The sequence below is a fragment of the Symphodus melops genome, assembly GCF_947650265.1.
Source record: "Symphodus melops genome assembly, chromosome: 1".
Taxonomy (NCBI): Eukaryota; Metazoa; Chordata; class Actinopteri; order Labriformes; family Labridae; genus Symphodus; species Symphodus melops.
Genome location: NC_136691.1, coordinates 4,252,525 through 4,268,768, shown reverse-complemented (window position 1 = coordinate 4,268,768; position 16,244 = coordinate 4,252,525). Strand labels below are relative to the sequence as shown.

Below are 16,244 nucleotides of genomic sequence, written 5' to 3'. Positions count from 1 at the left end.
GGATGTTGTTGTATTTATTAGCTGTCTAATTTGGCATAGAGACGAGGCACCTTGTAGCTACATTACAAAGTTGACTCAGATGTTTTACCTCGCGGCAGAATTTCTTTTGTTTGCTCGTTTGTTTTAAAAAAACTAAGTTGTACATAATTTCCAAGTGATTTGGTTTGTTGATAAAACAAAACTTAGATTACTGCGATTTATTAAGACACATGAAATTGCTGGTTTTGTGTTTTCAGAAATACACCTCTTTGAATATCAACTATCAGCAATCTATCGATCAACGATCCACTATCTACTATTTGAAGATGCCTGACTTCTGTGCAGCCTTCGGATGCTCCAATCGGCGCTGTGTCGAAACGAGACAACGTGGGATCACCTTTCACAAGTAAGATACGACATTGTTATGACTATTGCTGCCTTCACGTGCTGTAGTAAATTGGAAATTACGAGTGCGTGGTGTTCAAGTGATTTTTATGGTCCTAGTTGTTGAAAGTACTAACCAACCCGTTTGCACACACATCAGGGGCATAGCTACATTGTAAAGTATATTGACATGAGAAAGTAATCTGCAGAGTGCATATCCACTGTTTGACTGACCAGACTCTGGCATCTGCTTTAGTTTAAAAAAAACAAACAAGATCATGGCTTTTCATAAATGACGATAAGTGACATTGAAATAGTGTATCATATTTAATTGCATTGCCTTTAAAACAATCAGCTAACTGCGTTTCATTGCTATAATTCATGATTTCTTGGTTGCACAATCAGTGCATGCTTCGTTTTTGACACCTTTTAAAAATTATTGCATTATGTTTTTCTTATTCTTTATGTTTGCATAAATACATAAAATTAACCAAAATATGTGATCATGTAGGAGGGTATTTTTGTCCTAATGTTTACTGTTCAAAGAAAAAAGGCTGGAAAATGTTTACAATGATTTACAGAGCTGGCTATCTTTCTCATGTGTTTCAGGTTTCCCAAAGCTGGAGAGAGTAGGACCCGGTGGGAAGTTGCCCTAAGAAGGGAGGACTTTGTTGCCAGTGACCGGACACAGATCTGCAGTGAGCATTTCAGGGCTGAGGACTTTGACAGGACCGGGCAGACTGTCCGGCTTAGACCTGGTGTTGTGCCTTCAGTATTCAACTTCCCTGCTCGTCGTCAAAGGGTGTGTATCATTGGTCAACATGAATTCAAGCTGTATTAAAAAAAAAAAGAATATGTTGATTAAATGTCACGCTTTAGTTTTTCTCTCTGCTATGGGAATAAATAATGTGTTGTTTTATTACAGCACATTTAAAACAATCAAAACTTCTTTAATTGTGTTTATTTCAGCCGGTAACAACAAGGAGCTCAACTACCTCTATAAAAGAAAAAGAGAGCCCCCTGGACTTGTCTCTAGATAAACCTCAGCCTGATGTGAGTATTTGCATGTTGAATGTTACGAACAAATGAGGTCATTATCCTTCATTTCGGTGGTACCCAGGAAGGTCTATGATGGTGTTGGAAGAGTTATATTATTTGAGGTGGTACTCTGTGTAAATGGTTTGAGAACCTTTGTCTATCTCACTTGGCCTATGTCATAAGTGAACATCGAATTGTTAAAAAAGTAACTGTTGTTGATTTGAGTTTGACTCTTTCTTTATGCACCGTATTTGTAGATTTCGCCAAAGGAAATGGGAGCCACTGGCGAGAGACGTAAGCGACAACCTACTGACCACACATATGGATTGCCTGCTTGCCCCAAAGTTATAAAGGCCAAACTCAATGCAGCCATTGCAAGAGTGAGGCAACTGGAGCGTGAGAAGATCAATTACATGACGAGAGAAAGGAGAGCCAAGAAAAACATGCAGGCTCTTCTTAGGGAGCTTAAGAACAAAAATCTCATCAACAAAGAGCTGAAGGACAAGCTTGACCGCTACTCAGGTAAAATACACATTTTAGACTATCCATTTACTTTTAAAAAGAAGACGTACTAAATCACTTTTGCTAATTGAATTTCAGACCTTCCGGTTCACCTCCTGTCCAGGCAGGGTGTAGACTACACCCAGGCCCAGAGAGATTTTGCCCTTACGCTCCATCTGCATGGTCCAAAGGCTTACAATTACCTGAGAGAGACTCTGAATATTCACCTCCCACATCCCAGTTCATTGCAGAGGTATTCTTCAGATGACTCATTTTAAAATGTATTAAGCACTTACAGATGGAGTGAACTAAATGATTCTGTCCAGACAGACTTTGAAATACTGATGGAAACCTTCCTTAAACCCTGAGAGTAGTTAATACATAATGTGTTCTCAAATATGAATTAACATGACCAGACATTTTGCAGCTGTTGTTAGTACGTTAGTATATTGAGTGTCCACAATAGAGATGCTTGTGTAAGTGGTGAAATGTCTACTTTTTCATTTGTACTAAGGTGGCTGAGCTCTATTGATGCCAAACCTGGTCTCAACGGAATGATGTTGGACATGCTTGGAAGACCGCGCCAGGAAGACGAGGACGAGTACGGAAGTGTCACCGTAACGTTGGAAGACTAGAAACGGTATGTATTGCATGTTCTGTTGTGAATTGGTTCAAACAGGTTTACTCTTCTAAAATAACTTTTAAGGATTCTAAACCTCAAACAGATCAGGATTTTAAGATCAGGGATGCAAACTCGTCATTTTTAGGTTACTGCCCCCTTTTTCCCCGAAATGTGTCAGTGAAGTGAATTGTGTGCAATATAGATTAGTGTGAGCCCTGGCATCCCCGCGGCAGAAACCCTCACTACTTTCACCCTGCACCGTATGTGTTTGCATCCCTGCTTTCCAGTGTCCTGTTTTGACAGGATCATTTGTTTTTAAGGTTCCTCTCTATCCTGGGCTTTGTCATCAATATTGACACTTTGATGTCGATGGTTCCACTGCTGCTTGAAGGACAGCGATATGTACTGACCGACAGGTCTAGCCAGGACCACTTGGAGCTGCTCTTCAACTCCATCAGAGCATCCGGTAGGGTTTATATTTACGAGCTGCAACACTAAGTGACTCAAAGTGTCAGCAAACACTCACTCCACTAGTCCCTCCTGCGCCCCTCCCCCGCACCTACCCATATACTTACCTTTATGGCTGCACCGCTAAATCTAAATACCTACCTTTGAACATAAAAATAGAACTATTAAGTACTTACCCTTGAACCTGAAAGACAGCTTTAAATTACTTGCCTTACTTGACTCTTGTGTTTTTTAAGGTCGCTGGAATAACAACCTTAATGCCAGGCATTTCAAGTATCTTCTGGAAGCTGATGGCCCGGTGTGGGATTGTTAGACAAAGCAGCAAAGGCAATGTGACGGCACAGGATGACGCAGAATTCCTACCAGCTGTAGCAATGTCCTCTGCTGCCCAGTCCTACTACATCGACACATCTACCAACCTGTCAGCTGCAGATTTGTCTACCGCAGGAGGAGACGATGCATCCCCATTTGCTGACATTTCTGCCCTTGTACGAGACCACAACTACCTTCCCACCTGCTTCGATGGTCTTGTGGACAACATTCTTGTGTACATTGCAGGTACAGTGAGTGTGGGGAGAAACATGCGGGAAGGACTGCCACAGGCCAGGCGCGAGCCCAGGCCGCCTACACAAGGACTGAGCCTTGATACATGGGGACGCGCACGGTGCCAGTACGCCACTGGTGTCCCCCCAATAGTGAACTTTGACTAGAACTGATAGTGCCAATAGTCAAAGTCTGGGGGAAAAAACATGGCTGGTAGATAATTTCCCCATGGTCACTAATTATAATTAGTGTGTTTACCTTTAGGCAGCCAGACTATAGTTCTTGTCTGATTTTTAGAGGAAAGCTTAAACTTAGTCACTTTAGTTTGACATTATAAAAAAGAAATCCTATGTCAAAACCCAGAAAAAAACACTCCAGGTGAAGTTTCTAAAGCTGGATTGGTCAAGCCTCACATGACATCACATTATAGACCTAAGTGTAGTGTATCGGCAACCACACTGTCTACTTACATTGGTCTACCTCTAATTTCAGGATTTGTTGTACGGTGAGCCAGAAACATGCAGGTTGTTGTGGTTGGATAAGAAAAAAAAAAACCCTCAGCAAATGGATTGTACATTATTAAATATCTCTGTAAATTGTTTTTGTTTCGTTAAAGTTATTTGAAACAAATGCTGTTCCATCTCTGCTGCCTCCATCTCTGCTCGATCTAGCAGCTAGACGTCTATGGTTGCATCCCCGTCGCTGCCTCCTGCTATGTGTTTGTTTGCCTATTTATGAATGTTGTTGCAAGTGGACACATGAATTTCTCCTTTGTGGGATCAATGAAGTATTTATCCATCTATTTATTGATCTACCTTTTGTTTTTAATAATTTTCTATTTTTCTGAATACATTCTCAAAAAAAAAACTATTTTTAATGTTTTAAAAACAAAAGTCAAAGATTTTTTTTCAGTAATGTCACGACTACATGAAAAGAATTTCCATAACTGAAAAAAAAACAAATGTTAAAGAAGTGAAAATAATAAATAATTAGCTGGGTTGTATTTTATTGCTGGTGAGATAGTTATATAATTTGGGTGTTTGTTGTCTTATTTGTTTGGGTGCACATTTTGTATTATACTGTATTGGTTATGTGGTTTTTACCTCAAAAGACATAATGAAATAACCTTGAACCTTAAAGCCTCATCTCTAAACAACTCCTTGTTCATAGAACGGGGATATATAAAGGTAACATGATACTAATGTTTATATCTAAAATAAATACATAGGCTATATTTAACTGTAATGTATTTAGTTAATATTATACGAAAGGTTATTATTGTAACGTACATCGAACAATTAAATGTTTTATACATCAATAAGGATTTAATATAAATGCCTGTCTCTGACGTTTTTAACAAATCAAACCATTTGAAAATCGGTTGAAAATTGACATCAATGTAATGAGCATGGCCAGCTGCCTGACCTAAGATGGCCGCCATCGCCATCGACTCACAGCGAGTCATCAGGTGTTCTGTTCTATATCTGTCGAAGTGTAAAATCCTGAGTGTCCGCTCGAAGCTGACTGAAGGAAAAAGTATAAATTATTATTATTATATTGTTTACAGCCTTTTTAAAAAGCAAAATGGGTCGACTAGTTCTTAGTTCTTGTCATCATGGCCAAAGATTAAATTTTAAGAACAATAATAATCCAGAAGAGATATTTTATTTTGAAGGGAACATCCGGAACTCCCTCTTAGGCTTAATCTACGTTATCTTGTTGGCAGCAAGTGAAGTGTTTCCTCTTCCGGGTCTTTCTGGGTTGTGCAATTATTTTTTTTAAGGACTGGCGCGCGCTGTTCAAAACACACAGAAGAGAATCGCGCGCTGAGTGAGGAGGCATCAGACCCGCGCGCGTGTCAAACTTTACAACATTATTCATTGTGTTGTGTTGCACGGTAAGATACTTTAAACGTGTTTTATTGTGGAGTTCTTGGTGTTCAAAACGTCACATTTGACGTGTTTGTTTTTGAGGCTGCAAACTAAAGTCATCCCGCCAATTATCGATCCATTCATTATCCTTCAGCTGTTTCTGTCCATGTCTGCACAATTCACATGTATTCAGAGGGCATGATGATAGTCTTTACTGTTTTAGGTGTAAGCATTAATTTAGTGAATATTTTAATGTCTATATCCATCTTAACATCGACCTCCTGTGGTTTGCGTCTTTACCTTAAAAGCACTTTTTTTTAAATCGTGTATTTTCGTCTAAGCTTCAGAGATGTTTTCTGTCATTTCACAGCAGTAATAAGATGCTAAAAATCACATTTGAATCTTACAATCATCATTTAATGAGTGTAGATCATAAACTAGAAGCCCAGTCCCTTTGACTAGTCTGGAGTTTCTGCAGGATCTGGGTCTCACTTGCATTGAGAGTTGCTTAAGTTTGCAGATTAGATATTAATAGTAAAGTTATCCCCACACACTGCAGCAGGTTGGTGATGCAAGATATATAATAATAACTTATTTATTATAATTTCCACTTTAATAGTGTCTCTAATAGTGCACAAGTTTAGTTCGAAGATGAAGAATTTATAATCTTATAAAAACCCAGGATGTTTAAGTTTAGAGTATCTTGAGCTGAAAGTTAGTTGGGATGAGGATAATATTGCCAATGATTGGAGTTATCTTTTCTTTTTAGTGATTTTTATATTTTATCTAGTAAATTACTTAAATGGCTTCTCTTTCATGTTGTCTTGCTTTTTTATTTTTTTTTGTAGAAAAGTTTGATTCAGAAGCTGAACAATTAGCACCTCCTTGTATTTCTATGTTCATCAGGAAGATCTCATGAGACAATTTTTTTTATTCTCTGTGTCAAGGTGAACTTGGTGACGAGATGCCGACCGCGACCAGGAAGAGAAAGCTCCCCTCTGTGGACTCTGACAGGTGAGACGTGAACTGTTGAATCTGCTAGTTTGTGAGCTCAGTCAAAAAGAAGCTCATGACACTCTTTGTAAAGTTTGACCAGCTCCTCATGTGTCGTGTTTGTCTGTAAGAGATCACTTCTTCTATTTTGTTGCTGCTAAACTTCTGTTTATATATTGAAACTTGTACAGAGGACGATTCAATTTCCACAAATGTGCACATCGACTGAATCCTGTAATGTCATTTGATTCAAACTTTAAGAGTTCACCTGGGGGAAACTTAACCTTTGAACTCCATTCTCAGTCATCCACCAGAGAAAGGTCAGAGGGAGGAGAGATCCCCCAGGAAGAAGCCCGCCAGGCGTCTGAACAAGGAGAACTGTGCTTCGCCACAGAAGTCCCCACGTAGAGCAGCAGGTAGGCGGTTGTCATTTTGAATTTTGCTCAAAAGGATTCGCTCGACCTTTAATAGATGCATTCGTGGCGTGTTGAAAATGTCTCTCTTCATTTCCTTTTCTTTTCTTTTCCAGGCTCTCCCGCCAAGTCACCCCGCAAATCCCCGTTTAAGAAATCTGTGGTGACGAGCTCCTTTTACGGCAAGCAGAAGTCACTCTACCTCACTCCGCTGGAGAGGAAGGCCGTTAAGGAGTCTCTGCCTTCTCCTCCTCCTCTGACGCCTCCTTCTCCTCCATCTCAGGAGAAAAAGAAGAGGACGAAGAATGTCAAAGGAGGCAGCAAGCCGAGAAAGATGGCTGCAGGGAAGAAGGGCGTGAAAGGCTATGCGACGACTACGAAGGCAATCAAGCTGCCTGCGGTTAGCAGCAGGTTTGTTTTACTGGAGTCACCGTCCAATCACAGCGGCTTTTTCAAACCACAGATTAGAGTTTTTGGGTTGTTTTGTTCTTTACAGTTGTTTCATGATTTCATTCAACAGCATCCCTGCTAAACCAGCAGCAGCAGCATCAACAACAACAACCACTGCTGTTCCAGCCAGCAGCACGAAGCCCCCAGAGTCCAAGAAGTCCATCACCATCACTTTCAGCAGCCTGAAGCCGAAGCCCAAACCCAAGATCTTCGTTGGAGCCGCTTTCTTCGGTACAGGGAAGAAACCCACGTCCATGTACAAGAAATCTGCACCCAAGTCTTCCAACAGGTCCGCGCCAGTCCCGATGAAAAGCAAAGCTGTCCCGTCACAGATGAAAAAGAGTGAGAAGCCGCAGCTTCAGCAGCCTGCAGCGACGACAAACCAACAGCAGAAACTTCCTGCAGAGGTGAGGGACACGAAGTCTGTAGCATGTTTTCCAAAGGAACTGTTCGTCTTTGCAGGGTACATAGAGTTCTTATTAGAGGGAAGCCTTGAAGGGATTTCTCCAGATTTGGTAGAAATATCTAGATTAAAGGATTCCTCAGTGGAACATATTTATTTATTGATTTTTAAAATGAGTCATATTGGACCTTCAGGTTTGAATTTGAGCTTTGTCTGTTGCTCTTTTAGCTGTTTGACAGATTATTTTAAATGAAGTCGCTTTTCACGCGAAGATGAACTTATTGTTGGGATTGCTCGCCTGCAGGCTGCTGTCCAGCCAGGTGAGACAGAAAAGAACCGGCCGACCGCCAAGCAGAGATCCAGATTTGATCCGACTGACTGGATGGACTCGACAAACGACGAGCCGTCGAGGTGCTTTACCGAAGATGATCAGCTTCCCCCAAATAATCCACACCGATGGAATGGTTTCTGAATAGATGTCAGTGGTTGATGAGCTTCATCTTCTTCCTGCAGATTTCTCAAAACGCTGACTAAGGAGATGTCCGTTGTGTTGACCCCGACAGCGAGTCCTTCCTCCACTCCTGAGGTAGAGCAGGAGCACACACACACACATGTTGACTCTACTTATCTGAGCTCCTTCAAAGATTAAAAACGTGCTCAGTGTACTTGGCTTCATCACAGTAAGATTATTGTTCAATGAACTGTCCTTCTAGGTCGACAGCGGCTCTATCAGCCCTTGTGCTGCCAGCCCACCTAAAGGTATGTATACTAACATTTGAGCTGCTAAGCTGAACAGTTGATTTAGCATGGCCGTGCTTTAGACAGACAGACAGACAGACACTTTATTGATCCAAAGGGAAATTCAAGGCATCCAGTAGCAGGACACAAGACATTAGTTACAATACACAACCGCTGTCCCCCCCTCCCTTCTGTATACAATAAGCCCCAAACAAGATTTAGCAGCCCCCTATGTGACTAAGAGTAAATATAAGTACAGATTAAACCTGTGCAGTTAGCATTAGACTCATGCTTATATAACAAAAATGTACTTAACCTGTGAAGGAGAGAAAACACATGTGCTAATTTAGATTTAAGAGGCAGAATGATCCGGTCCTCCTCCCTCACTGTGATGACGTGAATGATCATTTTGGTTCCTTTTTTAAGCTTTAAGACTTTTTTTTGTTTTCTCCACAGAATCGGCACAAGTGTATCCCATCTTTGGCTCCAGCTCCAAGAGGTGAGTCGGTCTCATCAATACAGGATGTTCAGCTCTGTGTTCCCAGTATATGAAGAAGTAACAGTCTCACAGTCTGCCGTCAGCAGATGGTGGAAAGACGCGTTTGTTTTTTCTACTTAACAGTAGCATAATATTTCCAGAAAATACCAGGAATCAGACTTTCAAAAAAAAAAACAACAGTTTTCCTTGTGCTCTGTTAGTTTTTCCTGCAATCAGGCACGGGTCAACAAAAGCAAATCATTCTTTTTATTCATGGGTGGAAAGGAAGGAATCAAACCCGACGTTTCAGTTTTTGCATTCGTTCTATAAAAGATCATTTCTCGTTGTCCTCTAGGGCCGCAGCGCTACGGGCACCCGTGTCCTGCAGCACCCCCTCTGGTCCCTTAATGACACTGCAGACAACGCCGTCAGTTAAAGAGAGACCTGCTCGCCGGAGGAAGGAGAAGCAGGATGACGACCAGCTCATCATTGTACGTTAATAAGGTTATATTATGCTTGAGTGTGTGCATTATGACTGTCTTTGTAAAACCCTGCAGAACCAGAATAAATTTCTAGTAAAGCCAGATGCAGGTGTTTAAAAATAAAACTGGTACATTTACAACTCACCAGCACGGAGACTAAAGATGATTCACTGTTTGTTTTTATTCTAAGTGAATCATCGTTTTAGTTGATTGGACATTTCTGTATTGTTTTCCGTGTGTGTTGAATGAATCGCTCCTCTTTAGGACGCAGGCCAGAAGCAGTTTGGAGCGACGACCTGCAGCTCATGTGGGATGGTGTACAGCGCAGACAACCCAGAGGACAATTTCCAGCACACCCAGTTCCACCAGCGCTTCCTCGACTCCATCAAATTCGTGGTGAGACTTTCCCCTTCGAATCTCTCTGAGCTCTCCTGACATGTCGACGTGCACAGAAGATAAATCCATGAAAGTGATCTTTGTCACTTTAACTCGTCCTGTGATTTCACTGAACAAACAAACAGGAGTGACAAGCAGGTTAATGTGAGAGTTCAGATTTAGTGTTTGACATCCAAAGTGTTTAAAGTATGTACATGTACGAGTTAGTTGTGTCCGCTGTCCTCTCCATCTGTTTCCTTTTGCTTCTGAAGTAATGAAGTTGTTTTTATTTGTGCTGCTCTGGTGTTTTTCGAGCGATCTGTTACCATGGCTACCAGCTGGGCTCTGTTTCACAGGGAGGTGAGTTTGCTCTTAGTAGTTGGCGTGTGACCGCAGCCTCTTCTCTCTGTTGTGCTTCCAGGGCTGGAAGAAGGAGCGGGTGGTGGCCGAGTTCTGGGACGGAAAAATCCTCCTCGTGATGCCAGATGATCCCAAATACGCCGTGAAAAAGGTGATGGGCTGCGCTTGTAGCCAGTTTCCCACAAAGTGTTTTGAGTCATTTGAATCTTTTTTTTTTTTTTTTTTCCCTGCTGTCTTTCTCATGATGTGTGCTTTGGTGCGTTTTTTCTTTAATTCAGGCTGAGGATGTGCGGCGAGTTGCAGACAGCGAGTTGGGTTTCCAGCAGATGACTCTGAGCAGACCCACACAGGCCAAGACCTACCTGTTCATCAACACGGAGCGCATGGTGGTGGGCTGTCTGGTCGCTGAACCCATACGTCAGGTAGGCTCCGAGCTGTGGAGTTTTTACACTCTGGGTATCAAACCGTGAAGACACTCTTTGACCTCTGACCCCTTAAAACAATCTATAACGCGTCAAACTTTGAAGCTCTCGTGACCAGGGTTTCAGAATGAGGACGACACATTGTGCAGCACAAATGTCTCCCTCGTTTGTTTTCCAAACAGATATTTGTAGTCCTTAAAGGACACAAAGTCATCAGGGGTTTTAGTCTACACAAGATCGATTAAAAGACGAATAAGCGACGTTTTGACCCTGTAGTTGTCGACCTTGAGCACTAGCTTAAAACCAAAACCAACCCCCCCTCTCCTCATGTTCACAGGAAGGAGTCTAACACTGTAATGAAGCACCATTCAATGCAGCTGCAGACAAAATTGTCCCTTGCTTCCTATCCTGTATTGTTGTGTTAGCAGGCTAATGTTAGCACACTTTGATTAGAAGAAAAAAAAAAAAAACATTCTGTGTATATGCATGCCGATCATGTGGGGGGAAAAGATCCTAAACATTGAACGGGCGTCATCAGTGACTCGTGTTTGTTTTGGTCCCTTCAGGCGTACAGGGTCCTCGAGCAGCCGGATAAACGCAAAGACATGACGAAGGACGACTTCATGGAGCGACACAGAGCCTGGTGCTGCTCCACCGTTCCAGAACAAGCTCTGTGTGGGATCAGTCGGATCTGGGTGTTCAGCCTGGCGAGACGAAAGGGCATCGCCACCCGCATGCTGGACGTCGTCAGGTAAGAACTCATCGTACTTTTTGCTTGAGGAATGAGTAAGCGTTCTCCGTCCAGCCTCTCTGGTGTCGAGACCTTTGTTGATGTCTCACAGAATGTAACATGTTTTCAATGCTTAATATCCTTTATTTACTTTAAAAATAAACAGATCCGGGAAAGGTTGGACTTGAACCCAGACTTCCCACTTGTAGGACTATAGTGTGTTACCTAACCACGAGGCCAGCAGTGCCCCACTTTCTTTCCTTTTTGTGCTAAATTTTGCAATTGAAAATGCAAAACACCTTTTTATATGTAAAGCTCTCCAGCAACGTCCATAAATGCAACACAAACGGCAAATCTTTAGCTGTTTAATGTTTTTTGTTGGAAGAACTGCATGTCCACTAATCAATGCAGCTTCAATCTAAAAGAATCATTTTAATCTTTAGTTTCCTCACTTTTTATATTTTGGTTGTGTTCTAGGAGCAGCTTCATGTACGGCAGCCATCTTGCCAAGGAAGAGATCGCCTTCTCTGACCCGACACCGGACGGAAAAGTGTTCGCCACCAAGTACAGCAACACGCCGACCTTCCTCGTCTACAACTTCATCGCCTAAAGTTTGAGAAGTGGTTAAAAGATCCGTCGCGTTAAGGGATCCTTCAGACAGTCGTTCAGTTGTCTTCCACGTGGAGATGTTCATGTTGACATCGTCCGTGTGACTGTTTCTGCTTTGTGTTCAGGATCAGGTGTAGAGATTTTAAAGGTTCATGTCTCAGTATTTATACACTGCTTCATTAAGGCTTTTCTATCCAGATGTTTATATTCTGCAGTGATAAGATTTCACTTTTTTTTTTTTTAAATCGTTTTTTGTACTTTTTATTTAAATGCTCAGCTCGTCTTTGAGGAGCACGCCTTCATCGTTTATGGACAGTTGACTCTGTGAATAAATGTTTTACAGTTTGAAACATGATTCCTGTGAATATTTCAAAAGACTTCACACTAACTGGTTACTTAGGATAGATGTGCTGTGCCTTTGAATATGATTTTTTAATATATTTATTTCCATATAATTTCCGGTCCTCTTTCTCTATCTTATGATCTGATTTCATTTCTACTGAATTTGTGCCAGGAGGTATTTTGGTGTAGAGCAACATATGCTCCCAACGAGGGACACAAATACAGTCATCATGATTTTCTTATTTTTCAAATTCTTCATTTTACAATTAAGAACTGATTAACTTTGCTTAAACAGCAGGTTTCTGCACTGATACACCACTTTACCAACAACTATAAAAAAAAAAGATGAACGATCTGCAAAATATTAAAGAAGGGGATCACAAAAGAAACCACAAGAGCTTGTTCAAGAAATATGAATGTTTAGAGAAGTGCAGGAACACAAACACAGTAAAGAAAGCTTTAAAAGTCGACATACAAAACAAAAAAAAGTAAACGTACAAATAATTGCAAAAGTTGGAAAAAAACAATGTTGCCCATCCTAATTGGGTTGCTAATGATCACAACAGTAACTATGTCTCTACATTGAGGATGGAGTTTAATGTTTAAGTTTCATGGTGCTGCAGGTTGGGTCTCTTTACTCTGAAGAAAAAAAGTCGTCTGGGCCCTTAACATACAGAGTGGTGTTTATCAGTCGATAACGATCACCTCACTTGGTGTTTTCTCCAGCGGGGCGTTGCTCTCTAGAGCCTGGACCACCTGTGCAGCGGAGGGTCTCTTCTTTGGGTCTTCCTCCGTGCACAGATAAAACAGCTCCACCATCCTCCGGTACGAGCTGCCCAGAGCCTCCACATCCAGCGTCGGCCTCGTCCCCAACCTCTCGTAGTACTCGTCCTCATCGAAACTGTCCTCGATGGAGTCATCTACGAGACAAACCCAAAATATTAACAAGTCAGTGATGCATCTCTGAACGAAGCTGCGAGTCGTTGGAAGAAAGGCGTGGATACGTTAGTGACAGCAGGAAGTCTTAGTCTCGGATTTTAATACCACGAAAAGAGTTCAGAAAAGTCAAGTTAAACTTGACGAGAAATGTCTAAAAATCGGAATAACTTTACGTTTTGGCATTTTTATGATTTATGTGTGCAGCCCCCTGGTGGGCCCTAAAAAGTACTGCATGAAGCATCTGAGGTTTACTCTATTCACTATCATGACTCATTTTTTGGGTTTGAAAATAAGTAAGTGTACGTTTTAGGATGATTAACTTTGACTGTATTCTATTAGGTCTTCAAACAAAACAGGAAATTCAATATGTTGGGAAATACTCCCAGCCCTCTGGAAGCGTGCTACAGTCACACGAGAAAAACAAAAGACAGATCAGAGTGGAGTTTGAATATGAACTGCAAAGACCGCAGTTGGGAGTGGCTGATCTAAAATATCAAATCATTCATCTGCTTCAGAGCTACCTACTGTACAGACTACCTGAACACTTCTAACGATCAAATCAATATTTAAGAAGAACAGAACATGATCAGTAATTTGAAGAGTAGATTAGAACTGGGGGTTTTTTGTATGCAAGGTGCAAATGTATTGTTCGCACCTTCGTTCTCCTCCTCGCCATCGTCCTCCAGCATCTCCAGGTGAGGCATGGCCAGCGTCATCATCTCCCACAGAGTCAGACCGAAGGCGAAGATATCCGCCTTGTCAGTGATCTCTCCCTCTTCATTCAGAGCTTCCTTTGGTTTCCACGGCTCGGTGCCGATGTACTCCGCCTTTGGATCGGCTACTGGGAGATAGACGGAAGGAATTAACTTTTAATAAAACTCAAATACCGTGAAAGAAAAGAAAGAAAGAAAAAACAGTTATGAGATGCTGAAAAATGAAGCTCATGTTCTTCACAACAAAGCAAAATCCAAAAGTCAGCAGTTTGAATCAGCTGACAAAATGTTTGTAAGTCTTTATCTTCTGGCTCTTTCACAGTCACATGACTTCATACTCTGATCTGACATTTATTTGTTCGCTTTCTTGTCTTAAAAAGTCACGGTATTTGTCTGCTTATCCGTATTAAGAGTCACGTAACAGTTTAATAAAATAGAAAAGCTCGAGTTACAAAAACACTTAGCCCCCTGTTACAGACTGTTCTGGAAAAAAAAAGAAAAGCTCAGGGTCACACGAGGTGCCTGCAGCCTGCAGTCTGAACGTATCCACCTGGTTTACAAGCCTGGGAACAGAAACGCAGCTAATCACATGTTGTAAACAGTTGTTTGTCTTTATTAACATCAATAAATCCCACCTAAAGGCCAAAACCCACAAAGAGCTGATGGTATGAACACAGATCTGAAGCCTGTTATATATTCATACACTCCAAAAACAACCTATCAAATCTCTTCTTTTACACTCAGTGGACGTACATCTTACTTAGCCATTAAACCTAAAGAAGTGCTCGTCACTAACCCGAGCTGCACACATCCAGTCCATAACTATGACAGTGTGGAAGTGGTCAGCTCCTTCAGATATCTCGGACTCACCCTGGACAATAAACGCTGAGCTGTGATCGCAAACTCAAAGCCCGCTCTGCCTCGACTTCTCTTTAAAAGCATCTTCCTCCTCCTCGTCTACTGCTCGCCCCGTTTCTTCAAAGTGTCAGGAACAAAATAAATTCACCCACATCATAAAAATCGCTTCAAAAATCAAAGGCCTGGCCACCTAGAACCTCGTATTGATTATACTGTTACTAATGTGCGTCCAAACATCTGATTTATGCAGCAGGATATCATGATATTTTAAAATGATAGTTTTATTATTTACTGTGCATTTGGAAAAAAATAAGTAAATAAATAAAGTGTTTCACCTTCCTGCACAGGTGACTCCTTTGAAAATGTTTATTTTTTTGAGCAGAGGGAAATGTTTCGTTCCATACGTTCTCTGTAGGATCCTTGTTCCCCATCCAGCGCTCACATCTGTATATTTTGTTAAAAAAACATCTGTTGGAATATGAATTTATCCACCAGTTATTACCTCTCATGTTCTCGTCCAGCTGCAGAGACACGCCCACGTCGCAGATTTTCACGCTGTCGAAGTCGCCCTTGATGACGACGTTGCAGGACTTCATGTCGCCGTGCAGCAGCTTCTTCTCGCTGTGGAGATACTGTCGAGAAACAAACAAACACAAGAACATTCCTGAAAGGCATAGCCTAACTGAGTCCGTCTGTGTTTACTTTTTCGCTTAAACCCAAATCTGTTTTTCAAATTTAATTAGAAGATGGCTGACGTTAAAGGGAGGCGAAAGGGATTTAGGAAACTTCTACCAGAGATCTCGGGAATCTGCTTTCTCCCATGCACGTTTTGATTAAAATCAGACTGAGAACATGAATCACTCACTTATCCTTCTTAAGTCAAAAGACAAGAAACAAACTAAAAGGCCTGACTGAAGGGAGGAAACCTTCCCTTTTTATGTTCTTCATTTTAAATCTGTGTGGCTGTACAGAGGGAAATGAAAGCTAATGATTCATATTCATCACTGACCTGTTTTTCAATTAAAGCCATAATATGTCGAATTTTACGTTGGAATATCGAAATTACCTAAAAAATAAAAAGAGACTAAAACTGTGTTTTTGTTTTTGAGGAACATTCCCTCAAATACTCACAACAGTTTTTAAAGCCAGAGAAATCCTTCAATATGAAGTTGTAACAGGTGTAGTGTTGTCCAATAAGGGTTTCATGAGACATGTTTATTGTTGCCGTGGAAACACCGGATGTTACGTCAAAGATACGGATAAGCATAAGGCTGTCCCTGTTTGTGCTGCTGTGATAGAAAGGTTTTAAATTAAACCTGAACACATCTTTAGTAAACATTTTCTCTTCCTCAGGACGCTACGGTCAACGGGGGGAGAAACACAGAGAATCACTCCCACACTTCCTCGTCAGCCTCGACGTAGTTACACATAGATGAATTGTTTCACTTAATAATTCATATAAATCCGTTTCATTTTCACTAACTTGGGCTGAAACTGTGTGCTCCCCGTTTGATGTGCTCGCATTCTTCTTTC

At 41.4% G+C, this 16,244-nt stretch overlaps 3 protein-coding genes across 5 annotated transcripts in view; 2 read left to right on the top strand and 1 right to left on the bottom strand.

The window, feature by feature from the left end:
• The first annotated feature begins 140 nt into the window (after positions 1-140).
• On the top strand, positions 141-4,341 carry LOC306835778 (THAP domain-containing protein 6-like). Its single transcript, XM_079362507.1, has 8 exons — positions 141-385; positions 973-1,165; positions 1,333-1,416; positions 1,659-1,923; positions 2,002-2,155; positions 2,417-2,542; positions 2,845-2,990; positions 3,229-4,341. The coding sequence occupies exons 1-6, from the start codon at positions 210-212 to the stop codon at positions 2,535-2,537; spliced, it is 993 nt and encodes a 330-aa protein (XP_079218633.1). The 5' UTR covers positions 141-209; the 3' UTR covers positions 2,538-2,542; positions 2,845-2,990; positions 3,229-4,341.
• A 943-nt stretch (positions 4,342-5,284) lies between these two features.
• On the top strand, positions 5,285-12,209 carry esco2 (establishment of sister chromatid cohesion N-acetyltransferase 2). The gene is made up of 15 exons (XM_079362985.1): positions 5,285-5,432; positions 6,354-6,420; positions 6,703-6,815; positions 6,929-7,223; positions 7,333-7,669; positions 7,970-8,076; positions 8,179-8,251; positions 8,379-8,424; positions 8,860-8,902; positions 9,237-9,372; positions 9,628-9,759; positions 10,160-10,249; positions 10,377-10,520; positions 11,087-11,271; positions 11,728-12,209. Exons 2-15 carry the CDS (start codon positions 6,371-6,373, stop codon positions 11,858-11,860), a joined length of 1,884 nt encoding a protein of 627 aa, XP_079219111.1. The 5' UTR covers positions 5,285-5,432; positions 6,354-6,370; the 3' UTR covers positions 11,861-12,209.
• A 391-nt stretch (positions 12,210-12,600) lies between these two features.
• pbk (PDZ binding kinase) overlaps positions 12,601-16,244 on the bottom strand; it is a 6,020-nt gene continuing 2,376 nt past the window's right edge. Inside the window, exons 5-7 of one of the 3 annotated variants that reach the window (XM_079363032.1) lie at positions 15,214-15,343; positions 13,796-13,978; positions 12,601-13,121 (exon numbers count right to left, since the gene is read on the bottom strand). In XM_079363032.1, the coding sequence (XP_079219158.1) occupies positions 12,889-13,121; positions 13,796-13,978; positions 15,214-15,343 (546 nt within the window). In that variant the 3' untranslated portion in view covers positions 12,601-12,888. Of the gene's footprint in view, positions 13,122-13,795; positions 13,982-15,213; positions 15,344-16,244 lie in introns of all 3 variants that reach the window. The other 2 variants (XM_079363031.1, XM_079363033.1) reach the window with 2 other exon arrangements.

What these genes read in the sequence shown, in the direction of transcription:
- LOC306835778 (XM_079362507.1), top strand. Translation starts at nt 210, where the DNA reads ATGAAATTGCTGGTTTTGTGTTTTCAGAAATACACCTCTTTGAATATC. An exon ending in TCCCTGCTCGTCGTCAAAGG is followed by an intron (nt 1,166 to 1,332) that starts GTGTGTATCATT and finishes TGTTTATTTCAG; the next exon opens with CCGGTAACAACAAGGAGCTC. An exon ending in TAGATAAACCTCAGCCTGAT is followed by an intron (nt 1,417 to 1,658) that starts GTGAGTATTTGC and finishes CCGTATTTGTAG; the next exon opens with ATTTCGCCAAAGGAAATGGG.
- esco2 (XM_079362985.1), top strand. Translation starts at nt 6,371, where the DNA reads ATGCCGACCGCGACCAGGAAGAGAAAGCTCCCCTCTGTGGACTCTGAC. An exon ending in AGCAGAAACTTCCTGCAGAG is followed by an intron (nt 7,670 to 7,969) that starts GTGAGGGACACG and finishes GCTCGCCTGCAG; the next exon opens with GCTGCTGTCCAGCCAGGTGA. An exon ending in ACAAACGACGAGCCGTCGAG is followed by an intron (nt 8,077 to 8,178) that starts GTGCTTTACCGA and finishes TTCTTCCTGCAG; the next exon opens with ATTTCTCAAAACGCTGACTA.